Source organism: Hemicordylus capensis, chromosome 1, assembly GCF_027244095.1.
Source record: "Hemicordylus capensis ecotype Gifberg chromosome 1, rHemCap1.1.pri, whole genome shotgun sequence".
Lineage (NCBI taxonomy): Eukaryota > Metazoa > Chordata > Lepidosauria > Squamata > Cordylidae > Hemicordylus > Hemicordylus capensis.
The window spans coordinates 85,434,554-85,453,091 of NC_069657.1; the positions used below are offsets into that span (position 1 = coordinate 85,434,554).

Sequence of the window (18,538 nt, forward strand, 5' to 3'; positions counted from 1 at the left end):
TCAGAGGCCCTTTTATGGGCCTCCAAACAAGTTCAAACACTGGGGGAGTTTGAAGGTGGGGCAGGGTCTCAATTTAAGGGTGGGGGAGGGTGCTCTTCCCCCTTGCCTGCTCTTCCCACACAGACGATCGGTGTTGGTAAAAGCCTTTGGGGAGGCAGTGTACTTCCCTGCTGTCTCTTCGCCCGGAAGTGGCCGGAAATACCAGGCGCATGTGTGTACATCGTGATTGTGCATGTGTCTGACGGGTGCGCCCCGGGTGCGCTCACCCTGATACAGGATGGCGGACACATGAACATTTGAGGCACAAGATATCTAATTTGTGGACCTCGATTTGCACCAAATTTAGTCCAGATGTAGAGAGTGAAAGGAAAGTAGACTTAGTTATTGCTAGAACTTGTATGTTTCATCCAGGATGCTGGAGGAAGCAAGAGTAGATGTCTAATGCTAATCCTGAGCTTTGTCAACCACTGTGCTGTCAGTCATCTTACTGGGAGTTTACTCATGGATTCCAGTTCTATTATCAGAAAGATGGTGCCTTCTCAAGTCACCCCTATCCTCAAATCCTCCTCACTCAGAGGTCCTTTCTTTTGTGTGAACTGTCTCCATAACTAGACTACCACTCTTCTTCTAAATAGCCACTGCAATAATTTCAAATAGCTGCTTAGTAGGCAAGCAAAGGCACTAGAATAATCTTTCATGACTTTCTAAATATGGCTTTGATAAGAAATATGTTCTATAGATTCCAGATTGCAGAATAACTGACTGGCATCTCAGAAGGTCAGGTTTAAATCTAATACGTCACAATGTTCAGTGGCTATAGCTATCACTGTGTATATAGTAGGTCCTCTATTAAAGCAGTTTTGAGGGAAGAGGAATACAAAATACTGTGCTTGAGCTAAGAGCTTTTTCTTGGGGGTAGGGGAGTTAGAGTAAAATAGAAACATATTTTAGAACTGGCCTTGTAATGGATTAGCTAACTGATCATTTTGCAGCACAGCTCACTACATTGGATTGCTACATGCTCAATACCTACACAAGTTTGGGGTTCTGTAAATCATTCCCCGAATACAGGTTTAACAAGAATGTTTGCTGTTGTGGCAAACCACATAGTATGTGCAACATATATGGCTTTATGATATGGCAATATGTGCTCCTCAATTAAAAAGATTTCTTTTTATATAGAAAGTTAGCATATTAAGGAGGGTTCTATCCTAGCCTTCTCTCTGATATGCCAGGTTTTCTGTTGTGAGAATGTATCTTTCTTGAAGGAGCATTCAATCATGTGAGCACTCTCCTGTAGTCTGAAGTGGCACGAGCCTGTCATAAGTTTACCAACTCTAGTGAGAACTAGGCACTAGCATCTCCATAGAAAGAGAGTTCTTGCTGTAAGATAATCCCAGCTGCTTAGCCCAGGGTGAATGAGATGAAAATAATATATTGATTTTATATTATCTCTTTATTTTAGAACAGTGGTCTAGGTTTAAGCTTTATCACTGGGGAGTCAAATTAAAATTCAGATTTTTTAAAACCCCTATTTCTGTGATTCTTTGATATGTAGTACTTGTTTGCTAGATAATTAGCTTTTAACTTGGGAGTGCTCCCCCAGTTGCATTTGAATGGAAATTGGAATTCAATTAAAATACTCAAAAGCATCACTTTAAAATTTGTTGCTATTAAATAAAATTATGTTAAATGTGTTGGATTGTACATAAATGAAAGGAAGTGTTTCTGTAAAGCAGAAACTGACAATAGTAATTTAAGGCAAAAGCTTTTTCTGTGCAAGGATAAAAATGTAAGTCCAGTTATCTTGGAGGTGAAAACATTTAATACCGACCTTTTGCTGTACAGAGTATAAAAGCTAGGTGGTTGCTTTTTCATTTGACTAGATCCAGGAAATTACTGTGATACCCTTTTTAAAAAGAGATTGCAACAACTCACTACTTGTCTCTGCCTAAACCCTTCTTTGCTTCCTTGCCCAGATTGCCATTCTATAGTCAACTAACTTAGTCGGTAGCAAGACAGAGGGCACTTGTCTGCCCATTCCTCACAGAGAGCAATTTTCAGGAAAGTTAGATGGCAGGTCTGTATGCCTCATGAAAGCAATAGCTACAAACACAGCAAAAATCAGTATGTTCTGGTCACAGCAATCCAGAACAAGGCAGCTAGCATTTGAATTAAGGAACATGGGAAGCTATCTTTATTCCAAGTAATAACATTGAAACAGGATGCTGGACTAGATGGTGGACTAGATGGGCCATGGGCCTGATCCAGCAGGGCTGTTCTTATGTTATCTAGCTCAGTAGTGTCTGTACTGACTGCCAGAGGCTCTCCAAGGGTTCAGGCAGGAGTCTTTCCCTACCTGGAAGTGTCAGGAATTGAATCTGGGACCTTCTGCAGGCAAGCATTTGCTCTATCATTGAGATACAGCCCTATCTCCTTTATGATGGAATAATGTGTGGCTTATGCATGTCTTACTGGATGTAAGCTTTTTCTGCTTGTGTAATAGCTTCTTGCACCCTTGCTACAGCAAAGCTTTTTCTCTGATGTGTAAGAAATGTCTTGCTGGAAGATCGAAGATGGCCAGACAGATGCCTCTGGGAAGCCCAAGGCAGTAGCCTTTTCCACTGTTACTCTCTAGCAGCTGGTGTCAGTGGCACTTACTTCCTGTGAATATGGAGATTTTATATAACCTTAATGACTAATAGCTACTGAGAAGCCTTGAATGTGTCCAGTCCACACCCTTCACCCTGAGGCCTTACTATCCATGTGTATATTTAAGTGTTCTACAGTTATGGGGAGAACGTCTTGTTTTTCAATAAAACCCAGAGATTCTCAGAATTTTGGTAAGCCCATATTTTGTGATGCACCTCACTTGAGAGGCCCATTGTCAAAACTAGTTTGCTTTAAATGCCATATCTGAAAAAAAAGGAAGATGTGCTACTCTTAGTTAAAATACTGTGAAAGCTTTCATAAGCAAATAGAAATGCAACTTTAATATTTTTTTTCTGTTGTAGATATCCAGAGCTTGCAGATAAGGGGATGAACTTTCTGTTTCTTCAATCAGCAGTGTGTGTGTGTGTGTGTGTGTGTGTGTAAGTGTGTAAAATACATATCTATAAATAGAGACAGCCATACTATATCTACAGTCTGTCCACCCTATTGGTTTTATCTCTGCATTATCTTTGCATTTTGACTGTTTGGAATGTTCTGGAGAGTTCATATATAGTTAGCCAAAGCGTTGTGGCAGGGCGGGGAATTTATCCCATTAGGGGCATCTTCTTGGATAGCTTTTTAAATTTTTATTTTACTTAAATAGCCTTGCCATGATAATTTGGGGACTTACTTTTAGAGGAACTTCATAGCTGAGGTGCCTTGCTATTAGAATGAGAAAGACCTTGGTTTTTAGAAGCGTCTTCTACACGTTTTAGAATTCCATTGTTATCTGTAAGATATACTTAATGCTTTGAAGGTCATTTAAAGTAACTATGTCTGGACTTCTTATTGTCAAATTCACTCTAGTGCTTCCATGGACCTAAACACATCTTAATTATATGCATTTTATATTATTATTATATTATATTATATTATATGCAGCAAACACGATAGAGAGTATTCCAACCCCTCTTCCACCTCCATGTTAAATATTAGTAAATAAAAGTTCAGATCTGAACTGAATTGTAGAACAAATACTATGGGCCAGGGTTGGATTTGTGCCATGGTAGTAGTAGTGTTATCTTAATATGTGCAGAAAAAACTTACCAAGGATGTAAAGAGTGTCTCTCTCTCTCTCTCTCTCTCTCTCTCTCTCTCTCTCTCTCTCTCTCTCTCTATATATATATATTCATTCTTTCATTCTTTCATTCATTCCATTACAAATAACCTGCTCACATTGTGTGATGCATGGATAGAGCTATGCCTTTTCCCATAAACACCATGCATTTTCAGCACTGGCACCCCCTACATTCATGGAAGTTGTTAGAGTAGGGAGCTGTGAAGTACTTGAACCAAAACTGTGTCCCTGTGTGTGGTGCTGTTAGACTTGGGCTTTAGACTAGATGAGAGAATATTTCTACTGGCGTAGCAAAACCTAAGAATTATGGATGCTTTTCTGGAATTTGAACTTAACCTTATTCTTAAAGGGGAATCTCTTATAGAAGTTTCTATATCAAGAAAGCAACATTTACTTCAATATTAAAACATTTAGGTTTCTTTAAGTTTCAGAACCATGACTTCTGATGCTACCCTCAGTGCTTACTCTTTCAATTTATTATTAAAATGAGGCATTTTGTACATGAAATGGTTAAGTGATTTCAGTTTGAATTTGTCAAGACTAATGTTTACATAGGGTAGCCATGATTAGATCCTTGCTCTCCCATGAAGCTATCTAGTTAATCTAACCTGAACAGCAGTGTGCTGTAGGGATAAAGTATAAATATTTGAAACACTTCAAGATTAGGAATGGGACAATTGCTCAATGGTAGAGCATCTGTTTAGATCACCTTAAGTGGCGCAGCGGGGAAATGTTTGACTAACAAGCAGAAGGTTACCAGTTTGAATCCCCGCTGGTACTATATCAGGCAGCAGTGATATAGGAAGATGCTGAAAGGCATCATCTCATACTGCGCAGGAGGAGGCAATGGTAAACCCCTCCTGTATTCTACCAAAGACAACCACAGGGCTCTGTGGGCGCCAGGAGTTGAAATTGACTTGACGGCACACTTTACCTTTGGAGCATCTGTTTAGCATACAGAAAGTTCATTCCCCAGAATCTCCAGGAAGGGCTGGGAAAAAAAAAATCCTGCCTGAAGCCCTGGAGAGCTGCTGCCAGCCAGAGTAGACAATACTGAACTAGATGGACCAGTGAGCTGACTCATGAGACAGCAGGTTCCTATGTTCCTAAAACATCTTTCATCTTGTAGTGAGGAAAAAGTAAGTTGAGAATCACTGTTACTGTTTTTGCGCAGACTACTCTCACAAGTTTAAACTAAGCCCTTCCTGTGAATTGCTTAGGTGTTGGCTGAAACTGGGTAGCAGATGGAGGCTTTGGTCTTAACTTAGTGATAGGTTGTATTTGCTCAAATCGCATGTCTGTGCACAGCTTGTATCTCCAGAACCAAATTGCAAATTCCATTTTGTTTTTTTCATACTTAAATGCCTTTGATCAGAAAAGTTCTACAAAGCTGATTGTGTGTTACTTAAATAAACTTCATTCATCGTAAATCAACTTGAGAGGTTTTTAAGTTAGAAAAGCCAAGGTTTGGTTAGTTGATGTGGGTAGTGTTTTGGATTTGAATGGGTTCTTTGCTTGCTGTGTCTGGGCTTTTTTTTCTTACAGAAGAGGCGATATAAACAACTACTTAAACAAAATAAAATAGACACTATGAAAGCCACCTGGTCTCACTTTATCCAAGCAGTCAGAATAAATGACTCTGCCCTCTTTTGGCACATTGCTATGGACCAACCCAGCAACAGCCTGACTCACCTAGCTAGCGTCATTCCTCCTAAGGTCTGAGAGCGACATTTTGGTGAATTGTACAGAGGAGAAGTTGATCATGGATGCCCTTGACACAAGATAGAGGGCCTGCCTGCCGATGATAACAGAGATCATGGACCTTATTTCTCAACTGAGACCTGGGAAGGCCACCAGGAATGATCAAATCCACCCCACCCCCCCAGCTAATCAAAAACAACTCAACATGGTGGGCTCGCATTCTGGCCTCACTGTTCACATTCATTGACAATCACGGTTGTATCCCTGGGGACTAGGGACTAACAGTTATTGTTCTCATCTTCAAAAAAGGTAGGAGGGATTATCTATAGACCCATCAGCCTGCTCAGTACATCCAGACAGCTCTATGCGAGGCATCTATACTGGAAACAAAGGTTCTGGTTGGAACAAGAAAACCTCTTAGCGGAGGAGCTGGCCAGATTTAGGGAGGGATGGTCCACCATTGACCCCAGTGCCTAGTACTGTAATACCAAATAATGCCCAGAGACTAAGTTTTGGGCAGTATAAAAATATGTTAAATATATAATAAATAATAATTAATAATAATTGAGAAATACTCCATCCACACTACAGTTTCCCTTTATGCAGCTTTTATAGATCTCAAATCTGCTTTCAACTCCATCTCTCGAGACAAGCTGTGAGAAAAACTAGAAATCATCTCAATCGACCAGCATCTGCTATCCTTCGTTCGTACCTTCTATGATTATATAGCCCTCAAGGCCACCTATTAAGCTCCATCTCAACCTGTAAAGGCACCAAACAGGGATGCTTACTTGCTCCACTCCTGTTCAACTTCTGCGTAAATTCTATTGTGAATCACCTGAATAACCTGGACTTCCGCCCTCCCAAGCTTGTGCAGCAGTCATCTCAAGGACACCCATAGGTCTCAGAAGAGCTCTGAGAGCCCTTGCTCAATATTGGCAGGAAGATCTAGAAATTAACTATCACAAAACCAAAATTCTGGTCTTTGCCAAGAGACCAAAGACACACTCGTTGCGCATAAATGGCAACACAATCAAGCAAGTCATATGCTTCAAATATTGTGGAGTGGTCTTCCATGCTTCTGGCACCAGGAAGACTCATGGCAACCATGTTGTACTAAATGCCCAGAGGAGCACTGCTGCCATCCTAAAATTCTTCTGAAGAAGAGGAGTATAATACATATCCACAGCCCTCAAATTATTTGAAGCTAAGTCGCTGACACAATTCCTCTGGCTCTCAACTGGGCACCTTCTGCAACTTTGCCCCTCTGGAGCTTGTTCAGTCAAAATTGTTAAGAGCAGTATTCCAAGCACCCCAATGTGCCCCCAGCGCTGGCCTATGGCTGGAGGCAGGACTGGTGAAAGTAGAGGCTAGAGTATGGCTGACTATAGTCAGTTACTGGCTAAGACTATCCTTCCTTCCAATGGGTCTAGCCTCCCTAATATTACAGGATGACTACCAGTCCACATGGAAATGACTTCTGGTGGTGACAATTACACTACTTGGACTCTCCCCTGCCTACCTCCTCTCCATGGGCCATGAGCAAGTCAGAACACTCCCCAGACAGCACATAATGGATATAGAGCACCAGCTGGACTGAGACAGGGTCCCGAACTTCCTCACCACTGAACGTCGAAGATAGCTAGCAGCGCCTGCTGTATATCTTAAGCAACTAGTGTTCCTGAATCATAGAAGGGTCTGAATCATAGAAGGGCTATAAAACTGAAGGCTGAGAAATTTAGGACCAACAACAGGAAGTAGTTCTTAACTAAGTGCATAATTAATCCATGGAATTCTCTGCGATGGGATGTGCTGATGGCCACTAGCTTGTATGGCTTTAAATGGGGCTTAGACAAATGCATGGAGGACAGGTCTGCGAATGACTACTAGTCTGGTGGCTATAGACCAGCCTCAGAAGTAAGATGCCTCTAAATATCAGTTGTAGGAGAGACGGTATGCCCTCACCTCTTGCCTGTGGGCTTCTCAGAGGCATCTGGTAGGCCACTGTGTGAGACAGGATGCTGGACTAGATAGGCCTTTGATCTGATCCAGCAGGGCTATTCTTATGTTCTTACGTTGGCCCTCTTTGGTGCCCTCTCCTCATCTGTGCTAGACAGAAGCTATAGGAAGACCCCATTCTCAAAACTTCTTTGCCCATGCAACTCTGGACAAGTCGAAACCACAGAGCATGTCCTCCTCCATTACCTGTTCTATAGAGACATTTGAAAGACCCTTATTCTCCTGCATCTCACTAGATTGCCTGGCTGCACAGACCATTTCTATGCCTCCCTGCTACTCTCTGCCTGCAATCCTTCCACATCACACAATGTCGCCAAGTTCTGTGTAGCTATGTGCAAAATTCACTGGGATTTGATTTCTAACAAGTGTTAACTAGGCCCAATAAAGCACTTAGTTATCTTTAAACCTTTAGACTAATTATATAACTCTCTACAGCTCTCCATATAGGTTTTAGTCCTATAGTAATTTTTACAAACCTGCAGATTTTACCTCTACAGTTCTTAGTAATTTTTATAATTTAAGTCTTTTAACTATAAAACCTTTTAGTACCCTATGGCTTATTTCTATAATCATCAGTAACTACTATATTTTTAATCTCCTTTAACTATAAAACCTTTTTAGTTTTACATAGTTTTATGCTCTAATAGCTGATTTATAAGTGCTTACAGTTTCTGTGTTCTGGTTGCCTTATGCTGGTCAAAGACTGAAATAAGATTGATTGATTGATTGATCAATTGACATACTCATTAGGAGTGTACATGAATCAAAAATTGTGGTTTGGTTTGAATTCGGATCAAGTTCAAACCAAACTGCCTGTCCCCAAACCAGTTCAGTTGAACCAACCGGCTGGTCCAGTCTGTTTGACCAAACCAGTTTGGCAGTTCAAGGGCCTGTACTTGTAAAGGGGAATCTGGTGAGGATTCCCCTCTACAAGCAAGGGGTGGGAGAATCCTCTAAAGCATTGTTTCTCAACATTTTTCGAGTCATGGACAGATACACTTTTCATGCGCAGTTTCCCAGACCAGCAGTTAGTAAAGGGGTTGCCGCACCCCCCAAAAAACAATTTCGGGCCGGTGGGGGCTGCTGCTGGGAGCTCTCCCAAGCTCATTTTTAGACAGTCCTCGCTGCCAGATAATGTTCATTTTGAGGAAGCAAAATGAACATTACCAAGCAGCGGCAGTTACTTGCCTAGAAATGAGCTCTGGTGAGCTCGCCTGGGCTCCGTGAATCCCGGCCCCACCCCTCTGCATGTGATGTCATGCTGGCCTGAAATTGGGTGTGGTGTGTGTGTGTGTGAGATTTTAATTAGTGATGCCTCGCGGACTGCTACCCAATGCCTTGGGGACCAGCATCAGTCTGTGGACTGTCGGTTGAGAAACACTGTTCTAAAGGGTGGCCGGGGAGACAGCGAGAGAAGCAGTTCAAAGTTCTTAACAGCCTGGCACAGCTGCCGGCGCCAGGTACAGCCTAAGTGCCCAGCAATCTCTCTTCAGCAAGCCAACTGCACTGCCATAGTGCGGGTGGCTTGCTGAAGAGGGATCGTTGTGCACTTGGGCTGCACCAGGGGGACGAGTGGTGGTGCTAGCAGCTATGCCGAGCTGGTAAGAACTTTAAGCTACTTTTCTCACTGCCTCCCCTGCCCTGGCCGCCTTTTCGATGCCAAACCAGGCTTGGTTCAGTTTGATCACGGACCGAACTACTTCTGGTTTGAGTTGCAGTTGAGTCGGCAAACCACTTTGGCATTGAACGGTTCATTAACACCCCTAATACTCATCTCCTAACCTACCTCACAAAATCATTGAACAAGATGGCATAGCCCCATGTACATCAGTCTGAGCATTTATTTAAAATAAAAGCTATACTTTGTTTCAGTTCTGGATTGGTTTTAATATTCATACAAGAATGAGAGAGGTTGAACTGCTTCTGTTTTACATCCTTTTGGTCTACTTACCAAAGGGGTTTGAACTTCATTTTGGTTTAGCAGAAACTTCTACAGATTTTAAAAGTAAAGAGCTTTCCCCTTGTTTTCAAGTTGCTTCTCTTTTCTCATCTGCTTTTTACTGTTGTATATAATTTTATTTAAAAATACTGCATGCCATTCTTATCTTGAAATGCTTTTTTGTTTCAAGCCCAGATGTAAAGTGTATAAACCATAGATTTCTCCTTTTTTCTTTTTTGTAGGCGGCCCAGAGAGCTGAAGAGAATACGTGGTTTTCCAAAACTGGTAAGTTATTCTCCCCTCCCCACCCTACCCCCCCTTTTTTTTTACACCATGAATTTCTGGTCAGGTAAAGGGCTAGTATGTGCCCCTCCTCCCTTGAATCAGAATTTGGAACCATCTATTACCCGCTGTGATGTGTTTAATGAATTCTTTGTGGGGAAAATCTCTCGTAGTCAGGCCGACTTGGATTTTGTCTCCGCACTTACTTCAGTATCTGATGCAGAGGTATCCAGTGACTCCTCTTATGTGGTTAGGCTGGATCAGTTCCAGTTTGTGACTTCTGAGGATGTGGACAAGCTGATTGGAACGGTGCGGCCCACCACCTGTCCTCTTGACCCTTGCCCGGCATGGCTTGTTCAATCTAGCAGGGAGGTTGTTGTAGAAGGCCTGGTAGAGATAATAAATGCATCTCTGAGGGAAGGTAGGATGCCTCCTAGTCTTAAGGAGGCAATTATTAGACCACTTCTAAAGAAGCCTACCTTGGATCCTTCGGAGCTGAGTAACTACAGGCCTGTCTCCAACCTTCCATGGCTGGGCAAGGTAATTGAGAGGGTGGTGGCCTCCCAGCTCCAGACAGTCTTGGAGGAAATGGATTATCTAGACCCATTTCAAACTGGCTTTCGGGCTGGCTATGGGGTGGAGACTGCCTTGGTCGGCCTGATGGATGATCTCCAACTGGCAGTTGACAGAGGAAATGTGACTGTCGGTCCTTTTGGACCTCTCGGCGGCTTTCGATACTATTGACCATAGTATCCTTCTGGAGCGCCTGAGGGGGTTGGGGGTGGGAGGCACTGCTTTGCAGTGGTTCCGATCCTACCACTCAGGCAGGTTTCAGATGGTGTCCCTTGGAGACTGCTGTTCTTCAAAATCTGAACTTTTGTATGGTGTCCCTCAGGGCTCTATATTGGCTCCGATGTTGTTTAACATCTACATGAAACCGTTGGGAGAGATCATCAGGAGATTTGGTACAGAGTGCTATCAGTATGCTGATGACACCCAAATCTATTTCTCCATGTCAGCATCATCGGGAGAGGGCATAATCTCCCTAAATGCCTGCCTGGAGTTGGTAATGGGCTGGATGAGGGATAAAAAACTGAGACTGAATCCAGATAAGACGGAGGTACTCATTGTGTGGGTTCGGAACTTGAGAGACGAGTTTGATCTGCCTGTTCTGGATGGTGTCACGCTTCCCCAGAAGGAACAGGTACACAGTCTGGGGGTACTTCTGGATCCAAGTCTCTCCTTTGTGTCCCAGGCTGAGACAGTGGCCAGAGGTGCCTTCTATCAGCTTCGGCTGATACGCCAGCTGCGTTCGTTTCTTGAGTTAGACGACCTCAAAACAGTGGTACATCTGTTGGTGACCTCCAGACTGGATTACTGTAATGTGCTCTATGTGGGGCTGCCCTTGTACATAGTCCGGAAACTACAGTTGGTCCAGAATGTGGCAGCCAGTCTCGTCTCTGGGTCATCTAGGAGAGACCATATTACTCCCGTATTGAAGGAGTTACACTGGCTGCCAATATGTTTCAGGGCAAAATACAAGGTGTTGGTCATAACCTATAAAGTCCTAAACAGCTTGGGCCCTGGGTTTTTAAGAGAATGACTTCTTCATAATGAACCCCGCTGCCCATTGAGATCATCAGGAGAGGTCCGTCTGCATTTGCCACCGGCTCATCTGGTGGCTACTCAGGGACAGGCCTTCTCTGTTGCTGCCCCGAGGCTTTGGAATGCGCTCCCTAGTGCAATAAGAGTCTCCCCATCTCTGACATCCTTTAAAAAGTCCTAAAAGACACATTTCTTCACCCGGGCTTTTAACTAATATTGTTTTAATTGTTTTGAATGTTGTTTTTAGAATATTGTTTTAAAAAATTTAAATTGTGTTTTACATTTCTTGCTTTTAAATTTTTTTGTTTTGCTTTTGTTTTTAATTAATGTTTTACTTTTTAATCTTGTTGTAAATCGCCCAGAGATGTAAGTTTTGGGCGGTGTAAAAATATGATTGATTAAATAAATAAAATAAACAGATATCCACAAAACAAGCAGTGTGGATTTGTTGAGTGAAATGTTAACTTCTGAATGTAGCATTTAGAAGTGGAGCTTGAAACTCCAGTAAATGTGTCAAACTTGGGAACACTTAATAAAACCTGGATAGTTACAGTATTCACTACTAGGGTTTTCTAAATGTTTTCATAGCAAGCTCATTTTATTTATTTATTTATTTATTTATTTAATCAAATGTGTACACCGCCCCAAACGTTCGTCTATGGGCGGTTAACAATTACATAAAACCAGTTTAAAAACATATACAAAAAACTTAAAAACAATTTAAAAGTAAACCAGAGATTAAAACCCCAAAACTTTTTAGGAACCTGAGAAAGCTTGGGCGAAAAGATGGGTTTTAAGGTGTTTTTTGAAAATTGCCAGAGATGGGGAGGATCGTATCTCAGCAGGGAGTGCATTCCACAATCTCAGGGCAGCGACCAAGAAGGCCTGTCTCTGTGTAGCTACCAAACGAGTTGGCAGTAACTGGAGACGGACCTCCTCAGATGACCTCAATGGGCGGTGGGGCTTGTAGTGAAGAAGACGCTCTCCTAGATACCGAGGGCCTAAGCCATTTAGAGCTTTATAAGTTATAACTAGCAATTTGTATTTTATCTGGAAACCTATTGGCAGCCAGTGTAGCTCCATCAGTAGAGGAGTAACATGGTCTCTCCAAGATGACTCAGAGACCAACCTGGCTGCCGCATTCTGAACCAACTGAAGTTTACGGACTACGTACAAAGGCAGCCCCATGTAGAGCGCATTACAGAAGTCAAGTCTGGAGGTCACCAACAGATGTACCACTGTTTTGACTATTTACTTGATTATTAAAACAATTTTCATAATAGAGATACATTATGTAGCCTGTTTTGTAATTCACTTGATCAAAGTAGCCCAGCCTTTCATTCGATGTCATTCTACTTTCATGAAGCATACTAATATTAGACTACTTTGCCTAATCCCCATTCAGTGCATGTATTTTTATGTATTCCTTTCTCATTTGTGCAGTATGATTTAATACACTGGTAAGAAAACCAGTGGTACTGGTAGGAAAATAATGTTGTATTTTTAATTGCATTTACTAGGAAGCAACTTCCGTTGACCTTGATGGGACTTGGTTTCAAGTAAATGTTTAGTTCTCAGCTTTGAGTGTATAGAACAGTTCTAGTGGGCATATCATGGATCCTGTGCTTGTGAGGTTTGATCTTGTATAATAAATACCAGGTTGTTTTGAACCTGGGTTTTCATATTTTCCCTTTCTCTTGATAACCATAAAATATATTCTACAGAAAGAGTGTAAAGAAGAGAAAACGTCCTGTACTGTGAAGCAACTCTGTCAAGGTGGTGGGGATTTAGTAACCTCAACAGCTCAAGAAAGTGGAGAAGGTAGAGAATGGAGTTGCAGACTCTTCAGGAGGCTCTGAAAGTGGAAATTCAGGTTCACCAGGTAAATTGCATTCCTTACCTTTCATGTCTGTCTTGCAATATTTAGTAAAAGTGGTTTCAAGGTTTCTGACTTCTTAGGAAGTCAGACCAAGCAATAATTGATTCATAAGTTTTGATATGGTGGTAAGTTTCCTACTGCAGTGTAGATTGTACCTTTATTTTTTCAATTCATAGCCTGCAATATCTCTTGGGCTCAGGATAATTTTTGGCAGTTTTCTCTGTACACGTATACTTCTGTCCCCCAAGGGTCTCACAACTGAAATAATGTATGTAATTAAAAGCTTATAGTATAAAAGAGGCAGACTAAATCAAAAATTGCTTTCTAGAGATAAAAGTTGTGATGAAAGAGCTTGGTTGTGTGTTGCACTAATATTTCCTAGCCACATAGTTTCCCCTAGTATTGCGCTCTCAACAGCTTTTGCCCAGGTTTCAAAAACTGAACAAATATGTAGAAGAAAATAAACTGTAAACAGCCCACTAGAGCAGCAGCAACAGGCTACCTCCAGTCATTTCCTTCGCCCTTCAGCTCATAAATTGTAACACTCAAATCTGTTTGACCCAGTCGTCTCCAATTTTTACTGTGCATCTTATACAACATTGAAAAGAAGAAAAAAGAGTAATACCATGAAAATAAATGGACCACAGAATCTAATAAAATGTTCCTCGCAGGAGGCTTGTACTCATTTATTTTAAAAAGAGTATATATGCAGATGGTGTAGAGTTTTTGTAGCCAGAGGGTACAACTTTTTGAAAAACAAAAATTTGGAGCTCTATTTGTCTTCTGATTTCAAAGTAGGGATGTGCAAAAAATTTCGGGCACAGAACGATCTGTGCCAGAAATGAACAATTTCGGGTGATTCGGGGCCGAACCGAATCACCCCCGATGTCCCCCAATATTTTTCGGGCACGAGCCGAATCACCCGAATTTCGGACCCGAAAAATTCGGGTGATTCGGTTCATGGTTGATTTTTGGCGATTTTTTAAAGTTTTAGTGACTTTGGGGCAGTTCGGGGGCATAGCATGGGATCTGGGCAAAAGGAGTGGGGTGGGGTGGTAGTGCCTAATGGGTGCAGGCTACCACCCCAATTTCAGGGGGGTTGGGCAAAGGGCTGATTTTTTGAGAAAAAACTTCTGAGGTGTGAATTCTCATTCTATCATAGCAAATGAGATTTTTTTCAATTAAAACAACTCTCATGACCCCACTTTCACTTTTTCACACTTTCCTTTACTATGAATAATATGAGGAAGTAATCAATTTAGCACACTTCACCTTATGAAGACAAACCTCATAAAAATAAATTCACCAAAATTCACCCCCTGCCCAATCACTCTTAAATTGGGGATGGGTGGTAGCCTCCACCCATTAGACACTATCTACCAGCCCACCCCACTCCTTTGGGGCAGATCCACTTTCTGCCCCCAATCTGCCCCAAAGACACCCAAACTTCAAAAATTCTCAAAAAATCAGCCCTCTGCCCAATCCCCCTGAAATTGGGGTGGTAGCCTCCACCCATTAGGCACTACCACCCCACCCCACTATTTTGGGGCAGATCCACTTTCTGCCCCCAAACTGCCCCAAAGTCACTAAAACTTCAAAAATTCTCAAAAAATCATCCCTTTGTCCAAACCCCCTGAAATTGGGGTGGTAGCCTCCACCCATTAGGCACTACCACCCCACCCCACTATTCTGCCCCAGGCCCCACTTTCTGCCCCAATATGCCCCAATCTGCCCCAAAGACATGAAAATTTCAGAAATTTACCAAAAACCAGCCCTTTGCCCAATCCCCCTGAAATTGGGGTGGTAGCCTGCACCCATTAGGCACTACCACCCCACCCCACTCCTTTTGCCCAGATCCCATGCTATGCCCCCGAACTGCCCCAAAGTCACTAAAACTTTAAAAATTCACCAAAAATCAGGATTTTTCCCAATCCCCCTGAAATTGGGATGGTAGACTCTACCCATTGGGCACTACCACCCCACCCCAAAATTTTGCCCCTGGGCCCCTTTTTACCCCCCCGAATCGATTCAGATTCGGATTCAGATTAAATCCGAATCCGAACCGAATCAAGGGTGATTCGGGTGACCCAGATTCGGGCACAAAACAGAACGGGGTGATTCAGTTCGGGTCCGAGCCGAATCACCCGAAAACCCGAATTGCACACCCCTATTTCAAAGTTCTTAGAGCATGATCCTGCCAAAGACCTGCTTGTAACTTTCAATATGGTAAACTGCAAACTATAAGTAGCAGGTATAATTTACTTTTTCTACAACATTCTTCCTTTAAAATTGATATCCACTAGGTAGAAAAACTTTAGCCGGTCCTTTGAAGTAAAATATTTGGACTAATGCTTTATTTCAGACCACATTACTTGTCAGTAGGTCCAGCTTAACCTTTTGTGAGTAGTGTGTTGTTTATCTTCTTACTGCCAACTGCATATTGCAGGTGGAAGTTGTATTTGTATGGAGGTTTTGAAATGGCTTAAGAGACATTTTGACAGCTAAGACTGAGCTGGTAAGACCTCCAAGGTTAATGGGTCTTACAAGTAAATTTATATAGGATAGTGTGGCTGTTGTGTGAGACCCGTAACATGTGAAAGGAATTTTTAAAAATCAGAAATAACACCAATAGCATTATTTTCACATATGCCATATATGTTGCTGGACATTCCTCTCAAATGTAAGACTTCTTGCCTATCTATACTTGCCAATACCTGGAATGAATGTGAGAAGAAGTTCTTTTAGATGAGTTCAGTTGAAGACTCAAAATTCACGCTTTTGTAGACAATCCTTACACATTTGAGATAGTCTGATAACCTGAAGGCAGGTACATGAACACATTCTGCATTTAGTTAACCAGATTCCTAAGTGACCCATGCACAGTTCAGAAAGAATTATTACACAGAGTTCTTAACAAAAATAAGAAATGCAGATGTGGAGAGCTTCTCAATCTGTATATAAGTTAGTTAAGTTGACTACATATTTAAGTCAGGTATAAATAAGTTATTTAAGAGAGCGTCTTCTCCGTTATGAGCCCCACTGCCCATTGAGGTCACTTGAGGTCTGTCTCCAGTTGCCGCCAACTTGTTTGGTGGCTACACAGAGACGGGCCTTCTCAGCTGCTGTCCCGAGATTGTGGAATGCGCTCCCTGCTGAGATACGAGCCTCCCCATCTCTGGCAATTTTTTAAAAACACCTAAAAACACTTCTCTTCAACCAGGCTTTCTCAGCTTTTTAAAACTTGTTTTTAAATAGTTCTGATTATTTAATTGCTGTTTTACAATGTTTTTAATTGTTAATCGTTGTTTTATGCTTTATAGTTTTTGTTTTAATTATTAACTGATTTTAATGGTGTGTTAATGTAAACCGTCCTGAGCATTTTGTAAGGGCGGTATAAAAGTTTTAATAATAAATAATACATGTGGGGCATGTTCATATATAAATAGGTTCACAGTTCCATCATTTGAAATTAGTCCAAGATCATCTCCAAGACCTTGAATTAGAAGCCATCAATCTTGAAAGAACACATTTTGGGGAAGATATATGTGTCTTGCACAAAAGATACAATCCTATACAAATTTACTTGTGAGTAGGTACCATTGTCCTCTGAGACGTCCATGCAACCCAGATAGAGCTGGTTGTGTGTGTGTATGAATGCAAATTTCCATATGCATATATAGGTGGAAGTTAAATATTTAGGTCCTACCCATTATACATAAGCTCCTCTGCAAAATGGCCCTGCTTCTGAGATACTGACATCTAGACACATGTATCTGAAAACACCTACCACTCATTAGATGCTTGGTGAAAGCAGCTTGATTTCATCAGTTGCCCTCTCCAACAGCTGATCAGCAATACAAAGCTGGTGGCAGTGATTGTCTTGTGTGCACAATCCCAGCTTAGTGACCTAGGTGAAATGTAGCTCTAGATACTGAGAAGTATGTCAATCTTGGCAACAGCATTTGGCAGCCGCCTTTCATGTAAATTGGGGTGACAATGGCTTGGATCGAAATCTCCAGATTGTAAGCTCTACTCATGCTCAAGGTGGGGGTTGCTGATTCCCTGTCGTATTGCATATTGCTCTGAAGGATCTCCCCTTGGCCTCTAGAGGAGAAGGCATAAGAATCTATGGAGAGAGGATCAGTGAACTCTTCCCTCTTCCCCTCCACACATGAATGGAGGTGTGTTTATTCATGCAAGTGGATGAATGGTGGTGAATCCAATCCTTAATGTTTAGGTCTGGTAGAAATCAAGAGTTCATATGCACTTGAATCTTCATCCATTAACATTCCCGGCTATCAGTTTCAAACAAGAAAGCTAGCCACTTTGAAAAAGGAAAGCTTTAGTTTTGAGGAGCTAACAAAGACTAAGAGGCTATGGAAATTAGGCTAGTGTCTCTTCTTACTGTATTCGTCATGAACAATTGTACTGTCCCTCTAAAGTCTAAATGTTGATATTTTACACTTGGTTTTATAGGTTAATTATTTCTGAGTACATCAGAAGCAAATTTTCTCAGACTTCTTGGGTTCAAAGATCAGGACTTTGGTGCTAAATATTTGCGGAAATAGAATGTTCAATTCCTTCTTGCTCTAAGGCACAAATCTCACTCTTGAGTTCAAGGATACTTCTGTTCTTAGCATGAATCCATAATCACTCAGTCCAGAAACTGGAAAATTATTATAGATAGTATATTTATGTATCCAAAATGTCTTGTGCACATGTGTGTGGTAGGGAAGAGGTACAGTGCAAGATTATTTGCTAATGCAAATATTAATAAGTTTTGGTAGATCACAAGCTAATCTTGTGTCCTGTTCATGGCCGACACATACAGTAAATTATAGTAGCCCAGAGGGTTAACAAATGATACAGTGAAAACTGAAGCTCAAACCACCAGGACTACAGAGAGGTAATTCAGGAGTAATCCCCAAAACATAGTCTTGGGGGCTCACCTCCTGCATTCCCCCAAAATCCTGTCAGGAGGTAACAATAATAGTAATATTATAATAGAAGTTCCCCTAAAGTTGAGAGAACTTCACAGTGTAGCCACAGTGTAGCTATAATATAGCTGCACACTGTTAACTTGATTTTTTCTCTATTAAAGAAAAGTGTCCTGAGAAGCAGGCAGAAAAGACCCAGGCAATTTGAATTAAAGTAACACAAGAAGGTGGGAGGTGAAAGGGGTTTGAGACAGAAGTGAAGTTGCCACATATTGAGAGAATAGGAAAATTCAAAAAAAGAGAGAAGGTGGAAAGAGATTAAGATGAAAATGCAAAGGAAGCTCAATCTCTGGTGACTATGATATGGGTCAGATTTTAGCAAGTGC

The 18,538-nt window shown here is 41.6% G+C and overlaps 1 protein-coding gene across 6 annotated transcripts in view; it reads left to right on the forward strand.

Moving 5' to 3' along the window:
- PHF21A (PHD finger protein 21A) overlaps nucleotides 1-18,538 on the forward strand; it is a 282,942-nt gene that overhangs the window by 64,937 nt on the left and 199,467 nt on the right. For 5 of the 6 annotated variants that reach the window (XM_053285532.1, XM_053285534.1, XM_053285531.1 and 2 more), the window contains exons 2-3: nucleotides 9,692-9,734; nucleotides 13,061-13,218. In XM_053285532.1, the coding sequence (XP_053141507.1) occupies nucleotides 13,165-13,218 (54 nt within the window). In that variant the 5' untranslated portion in view covers nucleotides 9,692-9,734; nucleotides 13,061-13,164. Of the gene's footprint in view, nucleotides 1-9,088; nucleotides 9,112-9,691; nucleotides 9,735-13,060; nucleotides 13,219-18,538 lie in introns of those variants that run through there. The other variant, XM_053285530.1, reaches the window with a different exon arrangement.